The sequence below is a fragment of the Melospiza melodia genome, chromosome 1 (genome assembly GCF_035770615.1).
Source record: "Melospiza melodia melodia isolate bMelMel2 chromosome 1, bMelMel2.pri, whole genome shotgun sequence".
Classification (NCBI taxonomy): domain Eukaryota; kingdom Metazoa; phylum Chordata; class Aves; order Passeriformes; family Passerellidae; genus Melospiza; species Melospiza melodia.
In genome coordinates, this window is record NC_086194.1 from 146,534,917 (window position 1) to 146,558,029 (window position 23,113).

General features: G+C 37.9%; 1 protein-coding gene across 6 annotated transcripts in view; it reads left to right on the forward strand.

Annotated features, from left to right (window-relative positions):
- RALYL (RALY RNA binding protein like) overlaps positions 1-8,632 on the forward strand; it is a 367,622-nt gene extending 358,990 nt beyond the window's left edge. For all 6 annotated transcript variants that reach the window (XM_063170968.1, XM_063170956.1, XM_063170951.1 and 3 more), the window contains one exon: positions 5,522-8,632. In XM_063170968.1, the coding sequence (XP_063027038.1) occupies positions 5,522-5,556 (35 nt within the window). In that variant the 3' untranslated portion in view covers positions 5,557-8,632. The remainder of the gene's footprint in view (positions 1-5,521) is intronic.
- The last annotated feature ends 14,481 nt before the right edge of the window (positions 8,633-23,113 follow it).

Sequence of the window (23,113 nt, forward strand, 5' to 3'; positions counted from 1 at the left end):
CTGTAGCATTCAGATGATAGAGTAGAGTACTTATCATGAACCATGATAGGACTCAGTTGGGCTTGCTCCTCATGGAGCAGGCATTGTCCCAAGGAACAGAAACAGCCAGGGATCTCCAATGAGAGCCACAGCCCTGGGAATTTGCTATGAATAGCCACTCATATGCAGGGATAAACAAAGGTGTAACATTTTTTTCTCTAGTTTATTTGGCACTAGATCCCAATAAGGTGTTGAGTGTCCCTCAAGGCACATAGGTATGGGCTGGGGGAACTCTGTGGACAGCATAAGGGAGTGATTCATTACTGTATTTGGATTGGCTTTATCAGCCAAGCGAGAGCAGGAACGGGAGTTTGGTGGGAACAGTTTCACCATGGTGTAGCAATGTGGTAAAGATTCTGGTAAGGATCTGGTAAAATTCTGGTAAAGACTTCAGGGCAGTGAGGTCTGCTAAAGCACCACCTCCCCACCTTCCAACCTCTTCCACATCTGCTTGGAGATCCTGGCCCACGCCACCCTCTGCAGAAGACTCCATGCCTCCAGCTTCAGATCCCTCCCACTGTCACCAAAAACTGTGCTACTAGTCCCTAAGTCTTTTCCTACTGCTATAAAGGACATTGCAGAGGAAGATTTTGCTGCAAAAGCAGTCTAGCAGGAGAAATACACACAGCCTAAATAAAGTGGGAAGATCCACTTCTTGCCTTCATGGCCCCACTCAAGCTCTCTAATGACCATGCTGACTCTATTCCCAAAGTCATTCCTTCAGTCTCACACCTCACCATCATCTCAGCTGCAGTGTGTCCTCACTAGCACTCTCCAAATATTGGATCCTGTCTCCACCACTACAATCAAAAGCATTTGTCACAATTCTGCCTGGACTCTGAGAAAGAAAAGATATGATGATCTAGGGGAGAAATCAGTATCTGATAGGGCTATCTTATTATTCCTGCTGATTTTTATTGGACAAAGAAGTGAAACAGAGCATTTTAATACAGAGAAGATAGAAGTTTGTTTTCACTGATGACTAAAACAATCATTCTCACAAGTACTCACATAAATACTAGCACTTCAAAGCAATTAAGCTGTTCACTGAACAGAAAAACAATTCTGTAATGTTTTTAGCAATTAAAGTATGATTGGCAGAGTCAAAAACATAATGATTAGGTCTCATCAATTGAAGAAGGGTTTAAAGAAGGTGCAAGTCATTCTTTTATTTATCTTTTATTAATATTTATCAAACTGTACAATCACTCTATTTATTAAATGCAGAGAATGTTCTATCACTAGTTCATTTCAAAAAATTTTGCGTCACTGCCAACATTTTGTTTTTCATGTTTTGCAAGGGTTCCAACTGAAAGCAGCAAAAGTGTGATACACATTCATGTTCCCCTGCTCACACATACTGAACTGAGCATTTACATTTCATATGGGGGCATTAAACTAAACCACTTCTATGACTGTTACTGAGTTAGAGATTTTATGCTTTAAATCAAGGGACAAAGTGCAAGGTGTACCTCAAACGAACACAGCTGTGAAGTCAGTGTGATAGCTAATACAAATTCAGTGTTCCTTGGTAAGCTCTGCTCGTTCTTCGTGGCTTCCCACTGATGATGAAGAATGCTGTGTAAAAGCCAACAAATGTGCATGTCCCCATGGTACCTTACAAATATAAATTACAGTGTTTTGTACTCATTCTGAATGCCTGCTTAAGAGAAAAGGAGGACATTGCCTTGAGTTAGACATAGCTAATAAACAGAATGGCAAATTGCTTTACTACTTTCTATACTGCATTATGATTTTTCTCATTTTACATAAATATCTAGATCAATAATGGCTAACTAAGTTTTGGCTATTTTTTGTGTTTGTTCTGCCTTTTTTTTTTAAAGCCTGCTCTGCAATTAGATTCCATTTTTCATCTCTTTAGCTGTCCAGAAAGTGCATTTCATAATGAAAATAAATTATTAAAGATGAAACAGAGTATGCTATCCTCGAGGACAAAAGAGCAGCATCTGTAGACTTGGATTCAGAACTCTCAGTTGCACAGATAACAGTATTAGGAATGAACATCAGATGTAATGAAAGCAGTTGTGCTACAATTGCAGTTTGAGGTGGCGCAAGAATGAGGGCCAGCATTGGGAGTGAAAGGACAGTGTACCTGCTGCATTTTAATGGAGTTTGCCATTGTTTTGCAGAAAGTGATGTATGGCAGTCACATAACCTTCTGTCAAAGCATAGTCAGACACCAGCAGAAACCTAGAAAGTTGTCAAGCATCAAGTCTCCTACTCAAGAGGAGCCTGCAAGAGATACATGTGCAATTTTACCAAGCAGTGGTCAGCAGTAGCTTCAGATGCCTCCATTTTAGTTATTAAAATGAGAATTCCAGTCCTGAGAATGGGTTTGTCTGGCAAGGAAAAAGAGACAGGAGAGTAAGAGGAAGGACATTTGAGGCTTTGGGTTGCAAGTTCACATGTATATGTCAACCATCACCCATCCATCCTCTTTGTAGCTGCATTTTCTGAGAGTTTCTAAGATTAATTTGATCATTAAAGCCATCTAGAGCAAAGGATTCTTTAAAAACAGATGCATTTTTTCAGATGAATGTCTTTCATTTGCCTGTATTTTGGATGCTCTTATTTCTTATTATTATGTGGGGTAAACCATACGGTGAAGTCTGTAACAACTATATTCTGTGAGACTTTTCTTTAAGCATTTTCTTAACAAGGTAAGATGTTAATCATGTACATCTTTAGTGTCATTTAGTCATAGCACATTCCTAATGCTCCCTCCCAAAAACATATGCTGAATTTACCCCCTCATACAGTAAGATTTATTCCTGTACATTTACCCAGAATGCTCTTCCCATAAACCCTGTGAGAAGAAAACAATTTAATTTTGGCTTTCCCATGTTATATACAATGTGTATAGTTAAAATTAAGCTAATCTAGCAGAACTTGAATTTGGCAAAAATACCAGAAGGATTATACTAGAACTATAACAACAGTAGCAATAGCATTTTTGGAAGACTGAAATACAGTGTTATGCCTAAGAAGAGTGTTTCCAATACCTCATGCTCAAAAAGCAATCCACATAAGGAAAAAAGCAGCAGAAATAATTTCAGATGGAAAATGAACCAATAAATATTCCATAAACTCTCTCCATCTTTCTTTCAGAGATTATGATAGCAATTAGGACAGGATATAGAATTTCTTTGATATTGTCTACGGATGCCAAGTCTATATGCTCAGTTGAGTTATTCAATTCTTAAAATGCATTATGTTCAAATCACACTTTCTAAAGTGGTTTTCTGTTAGAGCTACATCAAATGAAAGCCTTATTACTGGCTTAAATGTAATTCAGTTCATCCTTGTTGTGTCAGGAGATGTTTTTATATAAGGGAAAGAAATGAAAAAAATTTTAAAAAGCCCACTAGTCATCATGAGGGTTTTTTAATATCATCAGCACTGCCATAAAGGCAGATGATAAATGGCACACTATTCAGAAGAAAGAAATGGGATGAAATTAGCATTGAATTACTCTGTATTAATCATAGCCCTGGATTCCTGTCATTACAGGGAAAATAAAAGTTTGGCTCTCAGATTTTAATGTTTCCTCTCAGACTTTACCATTATTTCTAGTGAGAGGGAAATAAGAAAACCATGTACTGAAGGAAGAACACAGGAATATTTTGGACTGGTGGAGTTGCTAAATTTTTATCACTGTTTCCAACCAACAGCAAAGCAGCATTGGTGACTTGGGTCCAGATGGCTAGCAACATTAATGTGGCACAATAGCAACCTAATGAAGCTCTTTAGTGCTGTGACAGGTAAAGGCCTGAAAGGTTTATGGCAAGGGAAAAAAGCTTTGATAAATAACTTGAAAGTCTGCCTCTTATTGCTTTCATAATTGTTGCTTCTTATAATGGCATAATGGAATAGCAAAGCATAGTTGAAAAAAAGACTAGAAAAGAGTAACTCTCTTTGGAGCTAATACGATGTACAGTGAGATTTTTATTTTTTTTTTACTCCTTCTAACATGAATAACTAGTTTAAAACCATTAAGCCCCTCTCAGACTTAAGGGAAGAATTTAAAGGTCTTTGTTATAGCTAGTATCTCTAGGGATCAGACCTAAAATATGAGAGATGCTCTGTGCAAGTAGAGAATAATAGTTTCTGGATGATTTAACTTAAAGAAGAAAATTCTGGGATCTCTCACACGAGCTTTTCTCCCTAATCCTGGTTACCTGTGAAGACCACAAGCACAGATCTGGTGCTCTCTTTGCAGAGAAGGGGAAATCTGATGTCTGACTTCTTCAAAGGTCAGGAGCCCAGTCCTGCAGTGACTTGGATATTTCTGAAAAACCAGGTTTCCAGTAAATGGAAATTTTAACATTTTAATTTTAATTGGCTGAAAAGAACATCTGGGAGCTTTTCAGCCTTTGATCAGAAGTGCACCAGGTTTCATCAGCTGTTTCCTTTTTCAGTTACAAAACAAGATAGACTCCACCCCCCCCCCAAAAAAAAAAAAAAAAGAGTGCAGAAAAGATTGGCTGAAAATATTTTTCCTGTCAACATTTTTTTTTAAACTTGGGTTGAAAATTTCACTTCAAAAAAAAGAAACCATCTACTTCTGCTAACAGTCTCTACTGTCAGTTTTCCAAACAGATGCAATTAGGAAAGTGTTGTCAGTTTCCCTGTGGGTAGGTGGAGCTGGTGTGCATTATGCTTCCCTGCAGCATCACTCAATGCCTACTTGGAGCTGCTAGCATTAATGGGTCACATAGCAGGACTCAGATATTTAGATGCAATCTGCCTCCAGCCTCTGCTGGAAGAACAAACCTTAAAAGTGTTGGCTACGCTGGACTTTTGCATTTTCACGATGTGGCTGATAAAGCAACAAAAGATCCCAAAGGATATTTAGTTATATCCTGTGGCAGGTACACAAAAACAGTAGCAAAATAGGCAAAGTAAAAGGGAAGCTACTGAGGAGAAATCCATCGATCTGGTAACGGTAGGCATTGCTGAAAGCACACAGCCAATGGAAATGGAGTAAGCTATATAAATAGCATGATGGGACTGAAGCAAAGAATTCTACATGCAATTTATTTAGATTGAATGCTATTATGCAAATAAAGCACTTCATTGCAAAGCCGCCAAGATACATTATTCTATTTCCTGCTGCTAAAATAGAAATTATTCAGGAGTTGTTTGCATAGCATTATTGAGGGGAGCTATACTTCAGCTTCAATAGCTCTAGTTTGATTTGCTGTTATTATTTTGGGCCCTACAGTCAACTCAAAACTGTTGCACAGTCCTGACTGCCCACTGCTGCAGGAGCACTATTCTTCTTTTAACCTTTGATGGTTTAAGGTGGGAAAGCATTATAGACATTGATATTTGCTTGATTTGTGAAAAAAGTCAAGTCATAGTCCTGTCGGCTCTTTTCCCCAGCTGTCTTGGTTTCTTTTTGAGGTTCTCTTGGAAGAAATTCTATGCTTTCGTACTAAAGCCAGCATTTCATTCTCAGTTTCTACAGATCAAGTGATGAAATGTCATGTGTGAACCCCCTGAAGGCTGAGAAGAGAAACTCTGACTTCCCCACAGAAAATTGTGAACTGCAGTTTCTTACTGGCTGACAACACCTTTGACTCAATTTGTATGAAACTCAATTTACTTATTAAAATGGACATTATTGTTCAAATATTAGAAACTCCATTTCTTATATGTTCTAAGCTGTACAATTGTCAGATTTTTATGGTTTAGATTGTAAATGTGGTTTTCTCTGGCTAATTATTGGTATTATTTTTTTAATTTTGATGTCTTAAAGGCCAATGTACTGTATCATAATAATATGAAGGACGTATTTAACAGGTGTGGAAAACACTGTATACAAATGTATATTTCTAAAAGCTATTTTTATGATTAGCACGTTTACTGTTTTACCATATTTAGAGTCAGGTGATATTGCACTTCTTTGTTTACTGCTTAGTTCAAACAAGACCATTTTGATCAGTGCCACAATTAAATACATTGTATGGTATTTCCCATTATTTTATTCAATTTATTTGTCATTGGAAATAATTACATTTGGTAATAGAATAGCTTCTAAAAAGTGAAAATGTCAAAATAAGAGAGCAATTCTTGATAAACTGTAAATTGCATCCTCCTGTAAATCCTCTTCTTCAGATAAGCCCTCTCTGTGATGCCATTCATCAGACAGTTGTTACAGCTGTTCTTACAAATCTTTAAAGGCAGTTTGTTGCTACCATATGGAAAGTCAGTCAGCCTCCTGTCTAGCCAGAAAAATTACTTATAGCCTGCCAATATCTGACAGCCTGAGTTAGCCTACTTATTAATTTTTGGGTTCTTTTCTGGCAGTAGTCTTTCCAACCACAAAATCCTAAGGCCCTCCTAAAAGCCTGAAGTTGGAATAATTAATTATTACAGATGTGGGGGGAATCCCAGTATAGAATTTTATAATAAATCATATTTCCCTTCAAAACAGAATGGATGCATTATTTCTCTTGTGTTACTGAGACATTAAAGATAAAAAAAGCATATGGGCACAAGGACTTCTTTCCCTAGAAAAGTACCAACTTGTTCACCATCCCAAAGTCAGACGTCTTTAACATTGCAGATTACATGAAACAAGGAATATGTATTTATTCATCCACATCTTTATGTGAATGGTACTCATACAGAAAGAGACATGTCTTTAAAGTGATTGCAGGGTAAATAAATTATTTATTAGCTACAGCCTCCCAGGAGGGAGAGACATTAATTTAGGAAGTATCTTACACAGTCAAATGGAGCACAGACCCAGTCTGCAGTGTTGAGCCCTGATCACTGAGCTCCATGACTGGGGTACTTGCTATTTCAGATCATCCAGCACTACAAAAATGAACTCTTGCCTTGCCCTTTCAAACATTCTCTGTAGGCTGAAAACAAGAGAAAACAAAAGGTACCAGAGAGACTTTTAAAAAGATCTAACTTTAAATTTCTGTTTTAAGAAGCAGTTTCTGAGATGACAGGTTCACCTCAAGTAGTGTGGATGTAAGCTGGTGGGAGCTCAAGGTCTCTGGTCAAGTTTCTGGCATGGGGATCATCAACAAAGAAGGACTGATATTTTTCAAAAATTTGGAAGCAAAGCATACATTTTAATTGCCTATTACTGAGTGAGAATTTTTTTCACTAGGTAGCTATGTGACATTGCACTCTCAGTTAACGTTTGTGTACCTTATATTTAGCTTTTGTCTATTGTATGTGGAGTAACATGGTTTACATAAGTGCTGAGTGGTACCCAGCTCCTTAAAAAGGAAAGACTAGTATAAGTAGTTACACCTTAGCATAAAGAACTGCATCTTCAGAGTTTATCAGGGCTGACTCTCCAAGAAATGTGCAGGAAAAAATATTACTCCTTGTAAGTGAAATGTTAGGTCAAAGCAGCAGGTGAAATACTTCTCCATTTTCTATCTCTTAATATGGGTTATGAACATTTTTAACTGTAAAAATGCAAACAGAATTGCCATTTTGGGATTTCTGCCTTCAGCTGATAGTTAAAAAATAAGGAACTCCAAACTTCAGCAGCTCAAGGGGCATTTAAATCACATAAACTGTTGGCTGACTTTAAAGATGCAGAAAATCATCTAAGGAGATCAGTTCTGATATTTGTGTTAATAAACTAGATATGAGAAACATCTAGGTATATTGTCTCTTCACCACCTCCATTCCAAATGAGCTAATACTCACAGAAAGCACTCTGAGATTTTCACACATTCTTTACAGTCATTACCCTTACAGTATAAACTCACAGAAATGATTGCACAATCATAATGTTGACACTGTTTCACACCACAGCTTAGGTCCTGAATATATTTTGAACACGAAAGTCATCTCTGATGACACCCTGAGGCACTATTTCATTTGCAAGCCAGAAGATTGTTACCCCATGCAGCCTATTACTAGCAAGGTTTCTCAATGGCATGTTTGCTTAAAATCACTCCAGAGGATGCTGGTGGCTTCGACAGAGCTTACTTGTTCTCTGCTGTCCATGTTTGCAGTATGCTTGGTGTTGTTTGCCATCATCTGTTACTTGTTTGACATAAGTTTTGTCAATTGTGGGATTTTTCAACATTGCTCATCCCTTGCAATACAGAGGAATAGGAAACATAAAAGATCTTGTCAATCAGTTTGGGCAGTCGACAGTCATAAAATCCTTTACAGACAGTCCTGAATCAAACCACTTCATTTTCTACACAGATATATATGCTCTGTGTATTTCAGATGTTTGTTTCAAACATGGGCAGCTGCATGAATGGAAAATGTTTACTAAAAAGCTTTAAAGTTTGGATCAACAAAAAATATTTTTACTTTTGTAAACCCTTGTACTACATATTGTTGCAGTTCCTGTTAGTTTTCTCTGTAGATCCATTTTTAGTTTTGAAAAATCACTGTACTTAAACTATGTAGATAACTATAATCTTATTAGCAGTCCTATTTTTAATTGGTGCCACTGCAATTTAGATTTGAAACATTAAGAGTTTGCGCATTAGAGCAGATTGATGGTTCATTACAGTTTTCTTTAAAATGTTGTAACATAATTTTTACATGTCTGTAAATAAATATTTTCTCTGATTTATGCACTGATTCAGTTTTGCAATTTCTTCTCTTAAAATGTGACTCTATGACACTTTACAGGAAAAATGTATTTCTCTCATGGAAAATGGCATTAAATGGTAGTACAACCATCCTTCACAAACTTTCAAAGCAGATCAAACAGAAGGAGGCATTCATGATATTAAGTACTAAACTTTTGTAAAATGTATAAAAATGTTAAACCTGCTATCATTTTAATAGTTTGATAAATTTAAGATCCATACTGTATTGAAAAATGACTGACAAGAAATGTGACGGACTTCCTGAAAAGAGGGAATTCTTCAGTGGAGTGAGAAAGAGGGAGGCACAGTGGGGATATTTCATTGAATTTAAGAAATGCTTTTTCTTAATCTTGGAAGCTTCTGTGTTTCACGTATCACAAAAGCAGTATGAACATAATTTATGAAAACCAAAAATAGTTATCATTTTCTGCTCCGTATCCAAAATAATTTTGCATTCATATTTCCCTATTCCATTCACAAGGTGTTGCTTGCAGGCAAGCTAAAGCAAATTGGTCCGCAAAGCCTATGAGAGTGATTTCAAATTATATTGGTATTGTTGGGAAGCAAGACTGTTTTGAAATACAAGGTAAAACCAGCACAACTTGACAAGTTAGTACAGTAGCTCTGAGCATTTCTCAGCCATGAAATGATCTGGCCACGAGAATGAAAGAGAAAGAGAAAATAAAGGCACTTGTGTATAGCAGTTAGAGCCCTGAGTTTACAATCCATGCCCTTACAAGAATCAGCTCCAGAAAACTGGTAAGAAAGTCCTCTGAGAGACTGCTTAGAAAAAATACTGAGTGCTACAGGGAATTACATAGTTGCTGGGATTTGGGTGGTGGAATAATAACCCATTTGAAACAAAAATTGCTTGAAGTTTTGTGGTCGCTGTAAAAAGTACTTTTTCCTGATTAACCTCTCAAAGAAAGATTTTTGTTCTACATTTGTGCAAACAGAATTAATCTGCAAATATCACACTTTATTTTAACAAAAACTAGTTTGCAGAGCATCCATCCCATATAAATCCCACTAACCAAACAAAAAGATTTCTAAAGGTTACATTTAAATCTTTCTGATACTGTCCTAGCTACATGACTTAGCAGCCTAAGGTAATGGAGAAAAAAAATTGCATAACCACTCTACTGGTATATTACTGTATTTGAATATATCTATGGTATGTAGGTATGCATATGTGGAAAAAGTATCCTTCCATTGCTCTGTGCTTTAGATAATTACTAGAACTAGAGACAACTAAAGTTGTGTAAAATAAGAATCAAACTTATCCCTGGATAAGTCATTAAATGAGTACCTTCAGTGTCTCTTCCAACTGGATTCTTAAGCAGAAACTGTGGTCGGTGTTCATTCTATGAGTAGTTACAGAAGCATTTAGCAAATTATTTAAAGAAATAAGAAATTATATTGCTGCTGATAATATTGCTGCTGCAGCAGGACCACAGTGGAACATGGTGGAGGAACAGAGGGAAGCAATGGCAAGGCTGCAGCTGAAATCTGGCGCTGAGATCTGAATGAGCATTAAAAGGATTTTACCTCAGAATGACTGAGGGGAGGTTTTGCACTTGTACTCATTTTATATTTGGAGAAATCTCCCCTGTACACTTATTTATTTTCACATCTGACAGCATGCCATGGTTTGATGATTCTTTCAAGGGGCAAGCCTCAAAATTTGCATGTGATTTTGGTCAAATTTAGTGAGAATTCAACACTTAGCAATAAGTAGTCAATCACATTAAACATTTACCCCTTCTCAGAATTTTAGCCTTAGTGTTTAATCCACAAGGCAAGGAAGGGATTTCCTAAATTTCTGTTTACCTGAGTAGTCACACTAATTGTAAATCTATGCTTCCATTGATAGAAAAGCTATAGATCATAGAAACATGGAATGGTTTTGGTTGGAAGGGACTTTAATGATCACCCTGCCCCCTGCCCTGGGCAGATTTTTCATAAGACCATCCAAGCTGACCTTGAACACTTTCAGGGATGAGACATCCACAACTTCTCTGTGAAGCCTGTCCCACTGTCTCACCACCCTCACATTAAAGAACTTCTTCCTAATATCTAGATTTTTTTTTCTTTCCTTTTTTTTTTAACCTGACAGAGTTTTGGATTCTGATCTCCATCAGTAATCTACATTAAAAAGAGGACACATTTTTATGTAATGTGTGATCTCAAGCAAATCAACATTGAAATATTTCTTAGTTCTATACAAGACAGCTTTCAGTGATCGATGTCAGGAGTTTCACCATGTTTGTGATGACACGCTGCATTACCTGTAATCAAAGTACCAGTGTATGAAATTGTGTTTTGCAAATCTATTCATTGAGCACTATTATTTAATAGTGCTTCAGAGAGAAAGTTTATCGGGTCCTGTCTCAGAAACATAAATATATTTTTTGACAGCAAGCTATAAAAAAATCAATTGTACTGAATTCAAGGATGAGTGACCTTTGAAATTTGGATTCTTCTGCAATTACACGAGGATCATTTGTAAGTGAATTGTAAATTCTGAGTTATTTTTTTGGTAAACTAACAAGGTGGGGAAACAGTAATCCACGAGTGCTACCAGTTTTTATGGGTCTCATTTTGGTCAATTTGTTCTACACTGAACTTGGATGATTCAGTTGATGTCACAAGATAACATGATGGAAGCAGACAATTAATAACAGCAACAAGAAAAATAACTAAAATCAGTAATCAGTGTCCATGGAATTGTATATGGGCATCCATGTAGACAAATTACATTGGTGAATTTGCCATCAGATGTAAACTTGAGGTTCAAGAGAAGCTCTGTGAAATTCCATTCAGTGCAGAGCTACAAAGAGAACACCTGCTGCTCCTGCTTACTCAAGGGAGTGAATAATCCAAGCAGATGTCAGATTTTCCAGCAGCTCCCTCAGATAGCACTTTTCAAAGATGTCTTTACTGGGGACAAGTTTAAACTCTTCCCAACACCTTAACCCTCCCTTATGTGGTCTCATATGTTAAACTATGAGATTTTTCAGAGACAAAAGCAGTTAAGTGGTCTCCTCCCAGGAATGAAGGTCATGACAAAATGTGTATGTGAGCACCTACTTACACACACACAACCCATGGACCCGAAAATGGAGCACGTCCCATGTCCATGTTCAGGGCTAGTGCCTCGAGGGCTGAAGTTGCAAGAGATTGAGCTTGGAGGACTAAAACTCTCAGAGAGTTTATGAGCACCTCTTTAGATATGGTTGTAGAGACTGTATTTCATCATCAAACCTCAAGTAGTCACAGAAAAAGTTTGAATTATTTCTTAGCTACAGAGAAGGGATGTAGGACCTGGAGAGGTCATGTAGCTCTCACAGACTTCTCCTATTCTCTATTGGTAACAGCAAGAAGCTCAGAGGACCCTGGCCTAGTAAAGCTACATAAAGACCCTGGCCTAGTAAAATCATTACACATTGAAAGACGCTGATGTTACAGTTCATCATATCTTTGTGTTTCCTTATGGGCAAAATTCTTAAACTAAATATTTCACATCAAGCTGGGTATAAATTTTCACTGCTGTGAATAATCAGCAGAGTAATGGAGTTTAAATCTTAAATCACATTTTCCTTTCCAGCAAATTTCCCAGTAGGGGTGGCTCTAAGTTGACCGTGTTAACCAGGTTTTGGAGCAAATATTGTGCAAAAGCAAAATTATTTAATCTCTTCAAGCTAAGATGGTGCCTTCAGCAATGATAATCAGATTTTAGTGGTCTCCATAGCAATGAGGGTGAAAATTTAGAAAAGCATTCAGCAGCAAATACAGAAATTCATAAAATTAAGAATGCACCCCCATTGAGGACTGGTTTGCAGGGATGCTGAAAAAGTTATGCTCACATTTGGGACTGAAAAGTACAGGCTTTACTTACCATGAATCACTACAATTGAGCACAGATCATGCTGCTGTAGCATGTTGCCTCTCAGAAAAAAATATTTCTACTTCCATATTTTTGCAGATATCTTTGGTTTAAAAAAATTACTGAACTATTCATTTTAGTACATTTTCTCTTTTAATTTAGGCAACACTGTATGCTTTAATACATAAAAATCTCCAAAGCACCTGGCTGAAAGATTAAGCACATTTACCCAGAATAACATTTACACAGAGAGTATGAGGGAGACACACAAGCTAGTAAAGATCTGAGCAAATGAATCTAAAACTGAAGCCTATAAAATCACAGAATCAACAAGGTTGGAAATATCATCTGTCCACTGTCAGCACAGCACCATCATAATCACATGTGTATCCCCAAGTGCCACATCCAGATGCCTCTTGAACACTTTCAGAGATAAGGCCCCACCACCTCCCTGGGCAACTTATTGCAATGCCTGACCACTCTTCTAGTGATTTTTTTTTCTTCCTAATATCTAATCTGAACCTCCCCTGGTGCACTTTAAATCATTTCCTTTTTTGATACAGCAGAACAGACCAACATCTACCTCACTACAATCTCCTTTCAGGTGGTTGCAGAGAGCAATGAGGTGCCACCCTGAGTCTCCTCCTCTTCATACTAAACAACCCCAGTCACCTCAGTTACTCCTTATGGGACCCTTCACCAACTCCATTGTCCTTCTCTGGGCATGCTCCAGCACTTCAGTGTCTCTTGGAAGTGAGGGGCCCAGAACTGGACATAGCACTTGAGATGTGGTCTCACCAGTGCCTAGGGCAGCAGGGCAACCACTTCCCTAGTCCTGCTGGGGACTATTTTTGACACAGGCCGGGATGTCATTGGCCTTCTTGGCCACCTGGGTACATGCTGGCTTGTGCTCAGCTGCTTTGACCAGCACTCCCATCTTCCTTTCTGCTGAGCAGCTTTCCAGCTACTCTTCCCCCTCCCTGTATCAGTGCAGGGAGTTTTTGTAGCCCAAGAACAGGAGCTGGCACTTTGCCTTATCAGATGTCATGCAGTTGTCCTCAGAACATTGATTCAGTCTGTAAAAATCTCTCTGTAGAGACCTCCTGCCCTCCAGCAGATAAACACTCCTACCAAACTTATTGTCAGCTTACATGAGCACATGTGCTACCAGCTCAGGTTTCTCAGCCTGTCCACAATTCCAAGTAGGGCCAAGATTTTCTCTGCATTTACTGGTGGAGATGTGCCTCAGCTCTGCACAACACAGCTGGACAGGAGGATCTCCAGAGATCCCTTCCTTCCTCAGAAATTCTGTGATGCTGTGTTTCCGTGTTATTGTAAAGTAACATACATAAAGTCTACATTAAAAAATGCTGAAGGTGCATAAGGAGAGTGCCAGAATCAGCACGTAGCACCCATGTTATGTATATTCTCCATCACAAGAATCTCTTGTCTGTATTTAAAATATTCTCATCATGATCACTTATTGAAGCAGGAACCTATTATCCAAGTAGAGTCCTGCAGTTGCTCAAGTCATGCTCAGCTTGCTTCCTCTCATCCTATTCAGGATGAACATTCATTCATAGCCATTGAGCACTTAACTCACACCAAGAGGAACATTTTCAGCTGGAAAGAATAAGAAAGGGCTATCTCAGAAAATTCTGCAGTCCTGCACCAGGGAGTCTGTAGTTGTAGACTCAAGGTCTCTTAGGTGGTGAGGGGAGCTGATCCTGTCTATTCCATGTCTGAACTGTCTGTGCTGTGGAATGAGCTGCTGGATAAGGAGCTACAAGAAGGGCGTGGTTGGGTAAGCACTGATCCCAGCCGTTCCCACAGAAGAGAAATATTCCTGACATCCATTGTCAGATGAATCCCAAGATGACAGGCTTCAGGGAAGGAAATAGCAAATGGTAGTGACTGAGGGGCACTGGAGAAAGATGAACAAAGGGAGGGAGAGACCAGAGGGAGAGACCAGCAAGATGTTGCCAGGGAACCAGTGTTTGTCCCAAGGAACACCATACAGAAGTATGTGCATTAGGAAGGATATTAGAGCTGTTGAAAGGCAGAGTGAGAGGCTATCCTGTCACCAAAATGCCACTGGATGAAAACCTAGGTTTTGTGCAGGATCCAAACTAGCATATCCAAATACATACATGAAATAATCATACCAACTGTAAGGTGGGAAGAGTTCCTGTGTGCATGCAGGAGGAGTGTGGGCATGAGCTGTGTGACCAGGGCAGACAGAGTTATTAAGTCTATGGAAATTCAGCCCAGATCCAGACTGAACATTTTCTTGCTTCCTAAACCAAATCAGTATGGGCAGAACAACAGCTGAGGGGAGGCTCCAAGGACTGCATGATTTAACTGTGACACCTATAAAGATGTTTTCCAGTGGTTGTAGAAATATTGAGATATTTCCATGGCTGAAATTGAAATAATTTCCACAGATGAGAAATATTGAGACCTCACAAGTCCGACTGGAGTCAATGGCAATACCACACACTCAAGTCCTCAGAAACCCTTCCTCAGGATCCCAAAACAGACACGCCAAGGAAGCAATTTAGATTGCTAAACACAGATGTCTAGTGCCATTTTAGGTCTTCTTTTAGACTCTCCACAAAGAAATAAGGCTCACATAGTCCTGACCATACCTGCCACTTCCAGGAGGATGTTTCAGTTCCTCAGGACTTACTCAGAGTCTCAAAACTTCAGTTTTGAGAAGCATGTAAGTTTTGAACAATTCAAATATTTATAGGTATTTATGTCACTGAATGAGACTTCCAATTTTTACTGTGATGTTTTGGTAGGATAACTGGAGGAAGATGCCAGTAAAAATGGGCCAAGGTAGGTAAAGGAAAGTTTTGAATACATTTTCAAACCAGAATCTGTAGCTGAGTAATTCAGATTCTTATCAACAGCAGTTTCCAAAAGTCTGTTCGGATAACAGAGAATATCTTGTAGGAACTCATGGAAAACTGGAAACCAGGTTGGACTAAGCTTATAAAAAGTAAGTTGGCAGGAAAAATTAATCAAAGTTATTGGTAAGTCCTATAATAGTTAAGTAAAGTTGGAACTGAAACCCTGATCCTGTTACCCGCTGAACAAAAAGAATTAGATGTAGCATGTGCTAAATTATCCTTTTATCACCTATGAAAGAACACCAGACTGTGGCACCTATCATTGCCATTAGATGAACTATACCTCAGTCACACCTGGCCTCAATTACTGCCACAGTGCAAGCTGCAGCAGGTGATTTTAGAACATGCCCCAGCCTGGCCGTCTTTGTACTGCTGGGCTCCCAATTAAAAGAAAACTGCTGAAAGCCATTTTCTCAGCCTAGCACTGTAGGAACTTGAAAAATAAGAATCATTTCTCACCATGAACTGTGAAATGAACATAAAAGTGCTGTAGACTTCTTTTTCTTTTCCCCCTTTCAATTACAGGTTCACCTCTGGTTCAGAGTTAGAGACACTTTGCTTGGTAGTTACACCAAAGCCGCCCTGCAACCCAGCTGCAAACCCTGAGTGCTGAAAAGCACCCAGCCCTAACCAACACAGGCATTTTCAGGGATGGGTGGGCTGAGTCCCAGAGGCAATTCCTACTGTGAGGGCTGTGGCATCCTTACAGACACATTTCTTTGTCCTTCTGTTTTGATTGCAGCAAAATAATGTAAAGGAGATACCTATGGTTTCATACAAACTTGTTGTGCATTAAATCAAATTAGTTTCTTTTTTAATATATAGAGATCTTGTGCGTTCTTTCTGTTGTGAAGTAGTACTCTGTGTCTTTCTCTGACTATCACAAGGACATCCATATGGAAGAGCATGAAAAGAAACAGCTAGGAGAAAGGTACAATGTTTTCTGTAAGATACTGACCTTTTTTTTCTTTCCAAAGACTTACCTATTCTTTTATTAGTGCTAAATTGGTAATTAATGACCAGTAATGTTCTTGTTTTGTATATTGCCCTATTAAACTTTAGGTTCACTGTATATTCATCCTTAGATACTCATATATCTACTGCAAAAGTTTCTCTTGAGACCACCATCAGCTAAAACAGCATTAGGGAGGCCAGTTTTGAGAAGAATATAACAGATTCTGAGCCACATCCAGCTATATGATTTGAGTAAAAAAAGCAAAAACACAAATGCAGAAATGCAGAGGCTTTGCATTTCTTTAAAAGCTATTCCTCAGCTCTCAGTTTCACAGAGTCCTTCTTGTCTAAAACTGAAGATTAGAACTGCAGTATGTGCACTACCTTCACTGAATTATAATTGTAAAGTTGTTTGTTTCTTTGTGAGTTAGGTTACATAAAACCAAGAGCTGGAACAGCATTCAGAAAGGTATTAGCCATTCTGTGGATAATGAAAACTCCAAGAATATTTGAACAGCAATAGTTCTTCTTTTAAGAAAGTCATATGCTTTTTTTTCTCCGCTGCATAAACTAAACACTGACAGCACAAAGGGAATGTGGAAACAGGTTATTTCATTAATATTTACCTGGGGATTCTGAACACCTCTCTCTGCACCCTTGAAGTGCAACATGATCAGAGACTGTATAATAGGACTTGATAGAAGCAAGTTGAAGCTTGAAAAGACATGAAAGAGAGATAGACATATTACAACTATATCTTTTTAGTGTTTCTGAGCAAAATTGTTTTCTAATGACTTCCTCCCAGCATGAGCAAGAGAATGCTATTGTGTTTCAGCCTCCATTGAACTTCCCATGCTTCCAAGAAATACAAATACACTGCTGTATAACTCAGGGGGTGAAACTACACCAGCATTTCCTGCTTCTTTGGAAGACAAAAAGACACAAGAGCATCTCATACACCCAGGCTTAGCTAAAAGAGTGTTACCCAGACTATAGCACTGCAGTCTGGTTGCTTATACTTGCAATTAATCTAGTGACAATTCCTAGCTGTTCTGTATATTATTATTAGACTGGGCACACCGGAGGCTTCTGGCCTGCTGTGATTAGGAATAATATGATACAGCTCTTATCAGCATGAAAATGAGAGTTTTCTGGTTGAAACTGCATAGGTTTGCACTCAGTTTTGTAGTGATTCATCCTATTTTTATGTATAAAGAATGCACTAAATCCTAAGTGGAATTACTGTACTTACTCTGAACTAAAAGTTACTTTTCCGAGAAGTTTCAAGATAAAGTGTTAATCACTTCATGTGTTGCATCTATGTAGTGATGAAACCTTAAAGGAGAGGCAATGTATCAGACCTGTGCTCTGTTCCCAATTATCTGCCCATTGGCAAGCCCTGCATTCACAAGCCCTGGCAAAAGAAGGGAACCTGAGAAATTCCAGCTAGATTTCTTCTCTGTATTGTTTAGTGTTGGATTGAGAACTGTCTGTCACCAATTTAATACAAGTGAAGACTTTTGTCCAAAGGCAGTCTTTTAAAGACTAATGTAAGTTTAACTTACATTATTCTTGAGAGAAACCTGTTGAACCACAACACTGAGGCTACATATCTTTGTTTAAGGCAGTTGACTCAATCTGGTGATCATCCCCTGGTGAGAAGTACAGGAAGGGATAAAACTTTCAGCTAGGACTGTTAGTGTCAAGTTTCAATCCTCTAGGGTTTTCTTAGGGTAAAATAAAACCCATAAGCTCAAACTAGATCAATCTGATATCTGCAAGTGAGAGAAAGTTCCCCAGCTGAGGATCCCAGGCAGCAGCATTGTTGTCCAGTGCTTTGCATCCACCACATTTGATCTTGTGGAGTGTGTTGAATTAACTGACTGAGTTAATGGGAACAATCTTCTAACTTTAGGAGAGGAGAAGCATGGCATATTTTGGGGTTTTTGCAAGGTCAGACTTCCAGCTTGCTCCCAGTTTAAGTGCACAGTCACAACAGATGAGACATAGCAGGAATATGAGGCCAGGAAAGGGAAGAAGTGCAAAAGAGATCTTGTGGAATTTTTCTGATCTGGCATCAGGTGAAGATGTTATGCCAGAGCTTTTTATTTCTTTTCAAGCAAACAACTATTCAGTAATTAGAAGTGCAAAACACCATGGACCAGAGGTTAAGTTATCAGGTTTTCCTGGGCTTACTACTAAGATGATGCCACCAGGGAGCCAACAGCCAAGCAATTTTTTTAAATTGTATTCATATTCTTTATTTGAAATTTCAATTACCCGTTTTGCATATACATCCCTTCTGTTTAGTGTTGATAGGCCTGTATTTTCATACATGAATGTGAAAGCAGTTTTGCCACAGTACTGTTTACAAAATTTTAACATTCATAAAAATGTATGTAAAAATATATTTGTGACCTTTTGAATGATTTCTGATTATAAGACTCTTCAAGTCATTCAGTTAGGGAGATATACCTGATTTTTAAACCTGAATCTTCCCACGTCCTGTCCTTTCTTGCTATTTGTAATTCAGTATACTAAAATCTAATACTTCCATAAACAAAGCATCTCTCAAAGGAAGGAAATCACACACATCTTTTACCTCCAACTTCAAGATCAGATTTTCAGAGAAGCCCACAAAATATATTCCTGACATATTGGAGCAAATGAGCATCTAATTATTTTAACTCCCTTTAGAAAAATATCAGGTCTGAGGCAGGAATGGGCTACTCTTAAAAAAAAAAAATCAAACTTTCAGATACCTATTTACTTGCTAAAATGAGTTCAATCTCTTCTCCATTCAATAAACAAAAAAATAATAATCTGATGCAATCATCACAAGTCCCTTAGTATTGACTCTGGTATTGCAGGGCATTTCTGGGGACTGAATGTTGTTTATGAACAGCTTGATTTTTCAATACACACCCTCCTTTTCTCTCACTCTTTTTAATTCTTCTTGATTTTGCATATTTTCCATTATGGTAAAATTGACAGTCTCTGAATACACCAGATATAAACACACTATTAAATGGCATTTATAAGCATCACTTTATTTGGAAAGAAATCACCAAAATAACTGCTGAGTTTATAACTGGGAAAGCAGAGAAATTATTTCTTTGCAATTTAAAAAGTCTTTTTTATCTAAGCAAAGATTTATAGCAAGTGAAAGTTCAATATCGTGCCTCTGAAAATTACAGTCTGTTTAGATAAAAGTGAAATTATTTGAAAGGAAGTATTAAATAGTGAGAAGTAGTTATGTGTAATAATTTTCTAAAATATTTGGATTTCTTCATTTAGTCTCAGCCACTTTGCTATGTGGAGTGTCCTTTCAACTTCATATCCAGTTTGCAATTTAAAGCCTGAAGCTGTCTTTGAAGTATGTAATTTGTAGCAAAAAACACAGGCACAATACTGCTTCTCTTTTTCCTCAGGTGCACTGAAGGAAAAAACATGCTGAAACCTCTGATTGTGCACTTAGACCTGTATGGAAAAAGCATTGCCTAAATCCTGGCACTGAAGGAGGGATAAAATTATTTATTCAGTCATAGGGAAAGCCATATTTGCAACTATTCTGCTTTTACTGCTGATATGCAGTCCTCAAGATACAACTAATTTATCTTAATAATACTATGTCAGTATGTAATATCTTAACAAATCTTATCTACAGTATGATAGTTGTTTTGCTAGGAAAAGTGTTGACTTCACTTGGAAAAAGCAGGCAGCAAAGTCTGCTTCCCAAAAGTGCTATAAAGTAAAATATATCCTTTCTCCCTCCACAATGTATGAGTTTCCAAGTATATGCAATGTTATGTTCTCCACATAACACTGCATATACTTGGAAACTCAGAGGTCATGTTTTACCTCTAGGTAGGTTTTCTGTATTGGAAGCTTTTGCTACTTTCAAAGATCTGACAGCTTCCATAAAACAAGCCTGATAATCCCAGAGGAGAATCTCTAAACTGATAACGTGGGGTCAGAGACAGAGACACAACACAACAGTGGGGGATCATCAACAAACAGCGTGTTTTATTGTTTCTTTTATAGAGAGTTCAAAACTCCCAGCTCTGGACAGCTCATTGGTCTGATCTTTTACACCCCCCAGATGCTGGACCAGTGATGTGCCTGCAGCTTAGGCTGGAATGTAATTGGTTGAGGTTCCTGTCTTTCAATCCAGAGGCTGGTTTTTTGGAGCTGGCTGGGCTGCCAAATTAATTGTCCAGTAGAAGCCAGCTTGTACTGCAATATAATGTGGCAACACTAAATTATTAAAATTATATTTAGAGAGAGCAGCAGCATTACAGGGTTTTCTGAGAATTTATACATATAGATTACATGCAGGTCACAAGTGTTTCCCAGGGCTCAGTATGGGGCAGCTCCTGTTTAATATATTTATCAATAATCTGGATGAGGGGACTGAGTGGCCCCTCAGGCATTTTGCAAATGACACCAAGAACTGGACACAAGATTTGAAGAGACACTAGAGCTGTGAATGTGTTGGTTTTCTATACATAGATTGCAAGTGAAAATATCAGATTTGATTCCCTGGCCTGTACAATGCATGCACATATGAATTGCTGGAGCTGAAGACAACATTGTCTCTTCAGCTTGTAACAACACAAGGAAGCAAGGAAAATGTAAATAGGTTTTTCTTGTTCCCTTCTCGTGTGCTTGTTATCAGAACAGTAAATAAATAAAAAGCTCTTTCCAGGGGCTTTTAAGTACTAATTCCACAAAGAAGGGTGAAATGAGTTTCCCAAGGAGAAAGTTGCATAAAGTCAAAGCCATGGTTCCAGGCAAAATGGTACACTGAAGTGCTGCTTTGTGCACTATTATCTTCTCTTTCAGCATATGCATCTGAATTAAACCTAGAAACTTTTCAACATTCTCTGAAGTCAGTGAATTGATATTTGCATGTGCTGCATATTTTTTGCAGAATTCTTTGTGACCCACACACTACCCAGTATCAAAAATGTGGTTATACTGCCTGCTGAAAAATGACAGAAGAAAATGTTATTGTTACACACATAATACTATAACCATGTTGGATGTATATTTATAACCTAATTTTTGCTCTTCTGTGGTACTTTGCTACTGTTTCTTCTTTTCTTGTAGCACTTAGTGGTAAATCCAAATTATACAAAATATAGCTATCCTGATAATCAAGATGCTTTTTCATGCATTTTTCTCTGTATGTGCAAATGTGGTTTTTTTCTTCAGACCTGAGAAAGTGTGAAAAGCTACAAAATGACCTTTACCAATTCATTTAAAGGAAAAAAAAAAAGGAGAAAGAAAACATCAAACATAAGTGATAGACAAAATTCACACCACAACAAATGGAAGGAAAATCATGCCAGTAGTGATATTTTTAACTTTTAATTTTTCAGCTTTTGTGAAATGGGAAAATATGTCTAAGAGTAAGAACTGCAAATGAGATTCAGTGGGTTTGTGTGATTTCAGGAGTAAGAAAACTGAATTAGACTATGCCAGTTATGCCAAATAATAGGGAGGGGTGGTTTGTTCACTGGTTTTCTCTCTGGATCTAGATCAAATTTAAGTAACTTTACAACTGCACCATCTGAAATAACATCTGAAAATACAGAATAGTCTTTATTTCCTAAGGTTTGTCTTGGAGGTGACACAAACTGTAAATATTTATCAGTCTGTACATGAGAACATTTGGAAGTGGAGACAGTTTTCTCAAAGGAGAAACACCTGCAGCTCCTTTCTTCTTTAGAGTTTAAGACTGTGTATTTTGAGGTTTTAATGAACATTCACTGTAATATTTTGACAAATGAATACACTGTAAAATGCTGCTGTTACCCAAAATCAGCTTAGCAGCTTCAGTACCTAAAAAGTTACCTGACTGCTTTTTAGTGAGTAACACAGCTCACCTGGGAACCAGTCCTCAGACATATACATCAATTAATTGTACCAGTATAAACTGCTTTGCTCCTATACATTAGTACAGATCTTTAATGTTCAGTAGTCTTGCTTCAATTAACAGGAGAACAAGAATAGGTTGGTTTTTTTACTTATTAGGCATTCACCAGAGGCCCTAGGAAAGGTTGTTTCTCAGATTAAAACATATAAATAAAGGAGCTTCTCAGTCAGGTGGCTGAGTGAACCAATTGATCTTGAGTTTCCAGTCAGACAGAAACTAGAGTGTCTCTTTTCTACTGTGCAGTGTTTTACCTTCACAGAGTACAAAAGTTGAATTTCAACCATAAAAATCAAAAGATTGGGACTGACTGACTCATTGTGTATTTATACCTGATTGTTGTCTCTGCTACCAGAATTTTGACCAGCCTTGAAAAGACAGAACTATACTCCTAGAACTTAGCTGATTAAATTAAGTGTGTGAATCTGGTTTTATATTAGAGAAAGTGATTTTTTTCTTTCATCATTTATTAGTCCATTTTAAGTGAATTTTTCCAAGAGTGTTACATCAGCTGGTGTGCTCTATGCAGGTGGAGCAAAGGGTTCAAAACAAGGCAATGCTGAATCCTTACTGATGGTTGCAAAGGTGGATCTGCAAATACAGGTTACTGTACTAAGGCTCACCTACAGCCTGTTTATTTAACATCTAGTTTCTAAGAGAGGTCAGCCCTGGAGATTGCAGAAAAGCTGCTTGTGGCTTCAACTTCTCCTTTTGCCCAGGCAGAGGTACCACTGCTGTGAGTGAGCGAGCTACCTGTACAGGTGTGACA